General features: G+C 43.7%; 1 protein-coding gene across 5 annotated transcripts in view; it reads left to right on the top strand.

Moving 5' to 3' along the window:
• The first annotated feature begins 24 nt into the window (after positions 1 to 24).
• PCMT1 (protein-L-isoaspartate (D-aspartate) O-methyltransferase) overlaps positions 25 to 10239 on the top strand; it is a 35634-nt gene continuing 25419 nt past the window's right edge. For 4 of the 5 annotated variants that reach the window (XR_004983810.2, XR_004983809.2, XR_004983811.2 and 1 more), the window contains exon 1: positions 44 to 293. Coding sequence is in view for 2 of the 5 variants with exons in the window: in XM_036414874.2 (XP_036270767.1) it covers positions 59 to 293 (235 nt within the window). In the remaining 3 variants the exon portion in view is untranslated. Of the gene's footprint in view, positions 294 to 10239 lie in introns of all 5 variants that reach the window. The other variant, XM_036414873.2, reaches the window with a different exon arrangement.

Genomic DNA, 10239 nt, shown 5'->3' with positions numbered 1-10239 from the left:
CCGCCCGCGGCCCCACCCAGCCCGCGCTGCGTCACAGAGCGCATGCGCGGCGCGGGGCATGCCGGGAGCCGGAGCGCGCATTGGCGGCAGCGGCGGCGACGGCACCCACAGCGGCGGCAACAGCGGGGACGCGAGCGGGGCGGTGACCGTGTGGGAGGTGGTCTCGCTCTTGGGAAAGCTGCTGGGCACCGTCGCCGCGCTGAAGGTGGTCCTGTACCTGCTCCGGGTGTGCTTAGCGATGGCCTGGAAATCCGGCGGCGCCAGCCACTCGGAGCTGATCCACAACCTTCGCAGTAAGTGCCACCCGCGCCGGGCGCGGGGCCGCCGGGCAGGCCGGGCCTCCCCCCGGCTCCCCCGGGCCGGGCCGTCGGGAGTGTGCCCCCCGCCCTGCCCGCTGGAGGGCTTCCTTCCGCGCAGGGTGGCACCAGTAGGTCCCCGAGCGGCGGGCGCTTGCGATCGCGTCCCCGGGGACCTGTCACTCATCGGCGACGTGGACTGGAAGGAGAGGGAGAGGGAGAGAGGGAGAGAGGGAGAGGGAGAGGGAGAGCGCCCTCCCAGCCGTTGCCGGCGGGGCCGGGGCCAGTGGCTCCCCGGAAGCCCGGGGGAGGGGGCGCGGCACAGGTGGCGGGGCTGTCACTCGAGTCCACCCGCTGCTTGTTGGGGTTTGGCGGGCGAGGGACGTGCACGTAGGGAGGGGTGTGTGTGTGTGTGTGGGGGGTGTTAGCTAGGTTTCCGAGAGATCGAGGCCACCCCACCCCGGTCCCTCGCGCCTTCTCATCTTCCTCCTCCACGACCGACCTCGCTGCAAGCTCTCTCCTACCCTTCCTCCCCCGCCCTCCGCTTTTTCCTCCGGAGGGCGATGCCGCGCTCTGATACCGGCCCGGCAGGGAGGGGCAGCGGAGGGAGGGCGCTGTCACTGCGGATGCTGGACAAATCCCTGGGGCCGCTGGCCAGGGAGAGCTCCGTGGGGGGCCGAGGAGGAGCTGACGAGGGGGTGCCGTTCCCCAGAGGCCGGCATTTCAGTGGCCTTTGGAGATCCTGGGGTTTCTAGAGACGATTGTGTGTGGTTGGGGGAATGTTCTAACTTCTTTCAGGACTGCCATATGCTTTTGAAAGCCTTGCGTGGAAGTTTTCTTTCTATCATTCTCTTTAGTTACTTGTGTTCCTTCCTCTGATGGTGATTTTCGGTTGGGACGGGTGCTGTGTCACTCTTTTTTTTTAAATATAGTGTTGCCTTGGCTCAGTGGTTGAGTGTCGACCTATGAACCTGCAGGTCATGGATCGATTCCGTTCCCAGCACCTGCCGGGGTTGTGGGCCTGATACCCAGTGTGGGGCGTGCTGGAAGCAGCCCGTCATGATTCTCTCTTCCTCTTTCTTCCTCTCTGAAATAAACAAAAAAAAATATATATTTTTTTTAAAGAGAGAAGTAAAAAGTTAACCTTAAAAAACAACACGAAGAAATATAGTGTCGCCGTCTGGTAGGGAGATCTGGATAGAGGACTCTCACTCTAGTTAGAATTTATTTCACTCTCTTTGCCACTAACTTTGCAAATAATCATATCCTGATATGTGGTATTTTTAATTGCCATAGGTCATTTAGCTTATTATGTATTTGTCACGTTTCCCAATTCAATTTGTAACCTCTGGGACTTTTAAAAATATATATATATGAATCTACTCAAAGAACTTAATACTCATTTCATTTTTCATAAATTCCAATTAAATGTACATTATATGGTTAGTTTTATGCTGGGAATACCGGGATGAGTGAGAGAAATAACAATATCTGGCACACGGTTAGTACCTGATATTAGCCATTTGACGTTTTAAGAAATGTTTTTATTGATTCCTAGAGAGAGAGGGAGAGGGAGAGATAGAAACATCAGTGGGAGAGAAACATGGATTGGCTGCCTTCTACACATCTACTGGGGATGGAACCTGTAACCCTGACATGTGCCCTGACGGGGAATTGAAACTGACCTGGTTTATGGGTGAACCCTCAACCACTGGGCCACACGGGCTGAGTAGCCATTTGACTTTTTTAAAAAAAAGTATTTAAAACTTGGAAATTGTGGCCTTAGTGTTTAGTAATGGAGAATGTTTAGTTTTAAAACTCCCCCAAGCATCGTCATTACTCACTGTATGGAAGAACATTTGATTGAAAGTGGATATTTACATGTTGACGTAGTATTAAGGGTGACTTAAGTTCCCCAGGCACACAAGTTCAATATATTGTAAATGTTTTTGTAAAATTTCTTAAAATGATCTGCTTGCTATCGCAATGGCTGCACCTGAAACATTCTATGTGCAAATTGTGTTTAAGTAATTTTCCACTGGTAAGTTATCTTAGTAGACTCTTGGCTGTGGCAGAAAGTGTAATCAATCAGGCTTTTAATGTCTCTCCTTTTTGGGCCACATTTGCAGTAAGCCAAGACTAGATCTTTTCCCAGGGGTTTTACAATCACTTTCATGTATTATATTGCTATTCTTAGTTGAAATTTCTGAAGTTATTTTTCTATCAGCAAATTTGGTAAGAAATATTTAATATACAAATTAAATGTTGCAAAGATTTAGTTTTATGTTGGGTCTATGGTAAGAGAAAATTAGAGTACGGTAATAGCTTAGCCTTTTTTTAACACTTGTGTCACTTTAGTTTCAGCTTCTTGCTGAAGTAATTCTAGCTAATGGATTTTCTTTTTTCATATTTGTTTGTTATAAAAATAATAGTTGCTCATGCAAAAATTTCAAATCGCATAAAATTGGAAAATGTCTTCCCTTTTCCTGGTTATTCCACTGTTGTGCATTCTAATTAAATTTTTAGAAAAAGACTAAAATATGATTATGTTAATTAAATTTTTAGAAAAAGACTAAAATATGATTATGTTAATAGGAAGTGATCGGCAAGCTGGAAGAGGAAACAAATTACAGTGTTGATTTTTTTTTTTTTTTTTTTTTTTAAGAAATGAAGTTCATGATTGGTTTTGTCTTAATATGATAATTGAAAATGCTGGATTTTTCTTTCATAAGATGTACCAGAAACATGATTGTTTATGAGTTCATAGTGGACATACCACTTACCGGTTATTTTAGACTGCAATGGCATATCTCATCATAATGCTGTGATGGCAGCTGCTCTTAAGTAACTTAGAACAGTGGTCTAGAACCTCAGCATGCTGCGCAATCTCCTGGGTCACGGGAGAGCTCATTAAGAACCAGTTAAGGCAGATTGCTGAGGCTCTCAAGTATTTGAACAACACGGGTTTGAACTGAATTGGGTCGACTTATAAATGGATTTTCCCCCCAGCAAATATACAAGCAGCCCTTCGCATCCCTGATTTGGCATTTTCAGATCCCTGATTGAGAGCATTATTTCCCATCCGTGGTTGTGAATCCGACGTTGTGGAGGGCTGACTGTGTGCATTATTTTTCGTCATTTTGTATAAGGCACTCAATTAAGCAAAATATCTGCGGATTTTGGTATCTGAAGGGGTTTCTGGAATCAATTCCCTGATGATACTGAGGGACAACTGTATGTACGTTTTGGGGGAGTCAAAAGTTATATACAGATTTTCAGCCGGGGGTCGGGGTGGGGGCGGTATCAGTGCGCCTAACCGCGAAGCTGGAGGGTCAACTGTATTTCTAACGAGTTCCTAAGGAATGCCGCTGCTGGTCAGCGACTGGCCACATTTTGAGACGCTGGCGTGGAGAATTTGTGTGTAGAGAACTGAAAATTACAAAGGTAAACTCCGCCAGTGTTTCAGTTGAATCAAAGTTTTATACTTGAATAAAATAAAATTTTAAAAAGCGTCCGTAGCAGTCCTGCCCAGTTGAGTTCTCTGTCATGACTGTTTCTTTTCTGGCCAGTACTGTAGCCACTGGCACATGTGGCACTGAGTATTTGAAATGCGGTCAATACAACTAAAGAACTGGATTTTTATGTTATTTAAATTAACAAATAGTCACATGTTAATGGTTACCATACTAGACAGTTCAAGTCTGTAGAAATGAAAAATAGTTTTTTATAATTATGGGCTAAAATGTGCTCATGAAACAAATCGATGAAAAACAGCTGTAAGCATATTTAACTAGAGAAAGTGACAATGTAATGTTTGTTAATTTTCTATTTTTATGGGGATAATTTCAAGCTGTGGTAAAAGTGAGGACGAGAGAAGGGGCCGGGCTGGATGAGGTTGAGAGATGAGTGTCCGAAAGCAGGTCTCCAAGCCAGAAGTTTGTGGAAGGTTAACGCTTTTTTTACCCCCTGCGCTGACATGTAGAGCAGTGAGTCACTGGGACAGCGGGTATCCTCTATTAGGGATTACATTAATGAAGGTATGTGTGAGAGTAGGAAAACTCAAGAGAAAGTGCTGGAACCACAGCTAGGCACAGCTGACTCCACCAGGTATTACTAAGCCCTTACAGCTGAGCGATTGTGCCTGCAGAGGACCAGGGGATTAAGCCCCCTGCCCTCTCCTTTGAACCCTGGCAACTGCCTGCCAATCATGTTGTTTATAGACATACTTATGATTTTTATCACACTCATCTCCATCTCTCCCTAGGCTTCTTTTTTTAAAAAAATATATTTTATTAATTTTTTACAGAGAGGAAGAGAGAAGGATAGAGAGTTAGAAACATCGACCAGCTGCCTCCTGCACACCCCCTACTGGGGATGTGCCCGCAACCAAGGTACATGCCCTTGACCAGAATCGAACCTAGGACCTTTCAGTCCGCAGGACGACGCTCTATCCACTGAGCCACACCGGTTTCGGCTCACCCCAGGCTTCTTAAGCCCCCAACATATAACTTCCATGGAGCCTAGCATTCTCCCAAGGGTTTGAGAACATTTTACCCAAGTTTGCTTTAGTGTCTCATTTTAAACAGCGTTAAGTCCAACACACCTGCGTAATGGTTACCAGCTTGCAAGAGCTAGAGTAGGGGTGTCGAACTCAGTCAGAGAAGGGGCCAAAATCTAAAATCCAGCCTAAATCGCGGGCCGAATGGTGTACTGAACAGTCATAAACTGTCATTGTGATGGAAACGCAGCGGAGTGCAGTGATGACAGCGCGGTGCGGGCCACATTGCAAGGCCTGGCGGGACGGATTTGGCCCGCGGGCCTTGTGTTTGACACATGTGAGCTAGAGGTAGGTGCTTTAGTTTTATTCCAAATTAGTATGTCCATCAAATAAATGCTCTAGAGCAGTAGTCGTCAAACTGCGGCTCGAGAGCCACATGCGGCTCTTTGGCCTCTTGTGTGGCTCTTCCACAAAATACCATGTCGTATTAAAACTTTGTGGCCCATGCACAGAAGTCAGTTTTCAGCTCTCAAAAGAAATTTCAGTCGCTGTACTGTTGATACGTATTTGGCTCTGTTGACTAATGAATTTGCCGACCACTGCTCTAGAGGTGAACTTAAAGTTGAGTTTTCACACCTGCTCTTAACCACAGTCCCATTAAGGTCTGATTATTAAACCCAGGCTTCTCAGAACAGTCACAGCCCCACTTGTTTTGCATTTCTGTTTTGTAAATCACATCACTTTGTACAAAGACAACATTTCTAGGGTCCTTTTTATTTCCCAAAACTCCCTTCACATCATTGCTTCCTGATTGATTGCATTTGCATTGATGAGTCATCCACTGGAGCATCTACCGTGTGGCAGGAATACACTCCAGACAAAAATCAGGGAAGGGAGTGTCAGAAGTATTTGCAAGGGCTAGAAGGTTGCAATTTAAAATAAGGTAGTCAGGCCATGACAGGTTTAGCTCAGTGGATAGAGCGTCAGCCTGTGGACTCAAGGATCCCGGGTTCTATTCCGGTCAAGGGCATGTTGATAAGTAAAATAAGGTAGTCAGAAGAGGTGATGTTTGTCAAGAAATTGTTGACACTTGAGCACTTGAGTAGTTTTGGACACATAATTGCAGGTAGAGAACGGTTGTCTTAGAGGCCCTGGGGCAGGAATAACTAGGGTAGTATTTCCTGAGCACCAAGGCAACCCTGCAGGGGAAAAGCAAGTAGAGGGGGTACAGCTGAGGGGAGAGGGAAAGTAAAGATGGAGCCTGAGAATCCCTGAGACTTATCAAAGGCCCAGGCAGGCCATTTCAGGAACTTTAAGCTTTATCTTTGAGCCTTGAGAGTTCCTGTAGGTTTTAAGCTGAGAACAGTGAGAGTTGATTTTTAACATAAAACACATACTCAGGTTGCAATCTGGAAAACAGACGAAAATGCAGTGGTGGTCAGGGGCCAGGAGTGCAAGCCAAGAGATCAAATTGGACACGCCTGCAATCAATAGCCCAGAACCTGCTTCTGCAGAAGTAATAGCCAAGGGGAGACAGAGAATGATTAACTTGGATACATGTTGAAAAACAGAGCCAACTGAATTTCCCGTTAGATTAGAAAGTCAAGGGTCACTCAAACGTTTTAAGCCCAAACTAGAAAAACAGTTATGTACTTTATATATTCTCATTTTCCCTCTCTCCCAACTCTGAGTGAAAGACAGTAACACTCCTCCCCCCTCCCCCGACACACACACACCCCAAAGGTGAGGCTCTTAGCAGCACACCTCAGAGTCCTTGTTTTCCCCTATAAGCCCCCAAAGCTTCAGCAAAGACCAGCCTGGAGCAGCCCACCCTTCCTTCTCCCTGCAGCTCTGCAGCCCTTGCCTTCCAGCTCCCAGAAAAATTCGGATGGGAAAGTTAACTCATAACTAACAGACTTCAAATGCTGTACTAGCCACTTAAAACAATGCTAACAACTGTTCTTTTACCTAAAAAATTTCAGTCCTTTGCTCTAACACGTCAGTTATTTCTACTTCATTTCCTTTACATCCTGATTGTGTCATTTTGTGCATATACTGTAACGTATTAGATTCTCTCATTCAGCCAACTGTTTGACTGTCTTACTGTATGCCAGGCACTAGGGATGCAGCAGTGAACAAATCAAACATCCATTTTCTCTCATTGCTTACTCCTAATGGAGCAGACAAGTAAAATATGTGTCAGATGATAAGTGATAAAGGGAAGGAGACTTGCAGTTGTAGGGGAGGAGGCCTCAGTACAGTGTCATTTGAGCAAAGATTTGGTGGAGGGGAAGAAATTCAAGCCATGCACATAGAGCTGGGAACTGGGCATTCCAGGCAGAGAAAATAGCAAGTGCTAGATTTGGATCTGAGGTGTGGAAGAGAGATTGGAGTCAAGGATATGACACCAAGGTTTCAGGCCTGGGCAACTTAGAGTGATTAGCCATTTTCTGAGTTGGAAATAATAAATAAGTGGGCTGCACTTAAGAGGAGAGAGAGAGAGAGAGTGTGTGTGTGTGTATGTGTGTGTGTGTGGGAGAGTGCAAGGAAGTGTAGGAAAGCAGTTTATTTGGGGGAATGTTCTGTTTGAGATACTTAAAAGACATTTAAGTGGATACCGTTAGTAGGTATTTGAATATGTAAGAATTATGATAATTTGTATCTATTTCTGAAAATAAAATTGTAATGTAGCCGAAACCGGTTTGGCTCAATGGATAGAGCGTCGGCTTGAGGACTGAAAGGTCCCAGGTTCGATTCCGGTCAAGGGCATGTACCTTGGTTGCGGGCATATCCCCAGTAGGGGGTGTGCAAGAGGCAGCTAATCAATGACTCTCTCTCATCGATGTTTCTAACTCTCTCCCTACCTCTCTGTACAAAATCAATAAAATATATATATTTTTAAAAATTGTAATTTAAAATTCTCGTTAGAGTATCATGTGCTAGCTATTAGTAGCATAACTATGGAAAAGAGAATATTCTGTTAGTCTTATCATGTGCATTCAAGGGCCAACTGTAGCCAGCTAATAAAATTCTAAGGGACTGTTTTCAGAAATTGGGGCCTCATTAGAATCCAGAAAATACTTTCCCATTTTAATTTAAAAAAAAATATCCTCGCCTGAGAATATGTTTGATTGATTTTTGGAGAGAGAAGAAAGAAGAGAGAGAGTGAAACAATGAGCATTAAAACCACAGCCTAGGTGTGTGCCCTGACTGAGAATCGACTGGTGACCCTTTGGTACGTGGGATGATGCCCAACCAACTGAGCCACATCAGCCAGGGCTGAACTACTGTATATATATATATTTAAGAGAGGTTAATAAAAACAAGCTCTCCCTGGCTGAGTAGCTCAGTTGGTTAGACCATCATCTCAATATGCCAAGGTTATGAGTTCAATCTCCCACCAGGGCATTTACAAAAGTCAACCAATGAACGCATAAATAAGTGGAACAATAAATCGATTTCATTTTTTTCTCCCCTCCCCCCAACACTGTTCCTCCCTCCCCCCTCTCAGAATGAGTAAAAACTTACAGTAGCTTAAACAAAATCAGTTTCTGTCTCCTGAAACAATCCAACTGTAAGCAATTCAAGGCTAATCTGCTGGTTCCATGGTGTTGAGGACCGGCACGCCTTCTGTCTTGTTGCACTTCCTAAAGTCTTTCCCTCAACTGCAAGGTTGAGGATGGTTTACCTCTATCATTTCCATGTTCCAGCTGGTGGGGAGAAAAAGGAGAAATTCCCCATTTCTTTGAAGAGCATGATATGGAAGTTGTATACATAACTCTTGCATATGGTCCCTTGGCAAGAACTTAATTATAAGGCAACACATGAGTAGATAATGCACCCAATTAAAGTTCTATGAAAGAAAAGGAGTCCCTGCCACACCTACATTATGCTAAAAGGAGAACACTCACACAGGTGCGCATACCGGTTTCGGCTATTGATAAATTACAATTTTATTTTCAGAAATAGATACAAATTGCATCTATGTAACTACAAACTATCTGTGATAAGATTAGGAGAATTAAAAGACTTTTAGTTAAGTAATATGGTTAAAAAACAATACAGAAGGGCTTATGATGAATAATAAGGGTTACATGCTGTGTTCCTTTCCACCCTCTGACTCATTGTCTAGAGTGAACCATTTTTAACTGTTTTTGGTTTTTATAATTATCTTCATGTCTCTAAATCATATGCTTAAACTGCTGTCTTTGTTTTATCAACTTTAGACATAATTTTACTGACCGCCTGCTAAAAATGATGAGTATTTTTACCCTATCAGCCTATCCTTTCCTCATATAGTTAACATCATTTTTTTTTGTCCTCTTTTTGTGGTTACCTTTGTAACTTTGAGTAATATACTTTAACCTCAGTTTCCTGTTGCATAATTTATAAACTGACACTGCTTCTTAACCCTTCTACTTTGTAGAAAGGATAATAGGGATCGCTCATCTCATTTTCCAACTAATTAGCAGCTTTAACATGGTCAAAGTTAACATTTACATTTTGTTCTGTATTTTGTTGATTTTTAAGTGTTGAAAATCAATAACCATAATTTTTTATATGACTGTTAACATTTTGTTGAGCTATATTCCCTGTTATTGTCTAATATCACAGATTCATTAACTGTTGAAGAGGAATAGTCAAATTTTCCCCCTTTTTTATACTTCCTCAGTTGCTTGAAATTGTGCCATTTTTAATTTTCTTCATATCTAAATAATGACTCTTGTGTAGTTTTTTTTTTTTCTTTTCTTGGATTTAATCTTCTGTACCCTTCCTCGCCCCTCAAGTAAGAGAAACAGATATCTTCTTAATGTGGCTCTAATTTTTTTAGGATTTTTTACTAGAGGCCTTGTGCATGAAATTCATGCACTGGGTGGGGGAAGGTGTCCCCTCAGCCTGGCCTGCGTCCTCTTGCAGTCTGAGACCCCTCACTCCTTACCGCTCGCACACTGACTGCTCCTTACTGCTCGGCCCCTTGCTCCTTAGTGCTGCTGCGGAGGTGGAAGAGGCTCCGGCCACTGCCACTGTGCTCACCACCAGCCGTGAGCCTGACTTCTGCCTGAGTGGAGCTCCTGCATTAAGTGTCTGTCCCCTGGTGGTCAGTGCACATCATAGTGACCATCTGGTCATTCTGCTGTTTGGTCAATTTGCGTATTAGAATTTTATTATATAGGATTATATGGCTTATAGCTTGCATTCAATTGCATTCTCCTTTTGAATCTTACTACTCATCTGGATTAATCACATATTTGGATCAACAGTAGCCATTGTTATTATTTAATTAGAGTCCTTGGTCTCTAGAGTGCAGGAAGATTGGGTGTGTATGGTTTTAAAGCTGTTCACTATTTCAGAAAGCCTTATAGTAATTGCACATTTCGTGCAGAGTGGCTATACATGCAGAGTGAAACGTTAAATTACTTCGCTGTTTGCCAGAAATATTTCAGG

Source organism: Pipistrellus kuhlii, unplaced genomic scaffold (genome assembly GCF_014108245.1).
Source record: "Pipistrellus kuhlii isolate mPipKuh1 unplaced genomic scaffold, mPipKuh1.p scaffold_m20_p_5, whole genome shotgun sequence".
Classification (NCBI taxonomy): domain Eukaryota; kingdom Metazoa; phylum Chordata; class Mammalia; order Chiroptera; family Vespertilionidae; genus Pipistrellus; species Pipistrellus kuhlii.
The sequence above is the reverse complement of the archived record's forward strand: the minus strand, read 5'-3'. Positions and strand labels throughout refer to the sequence as shown.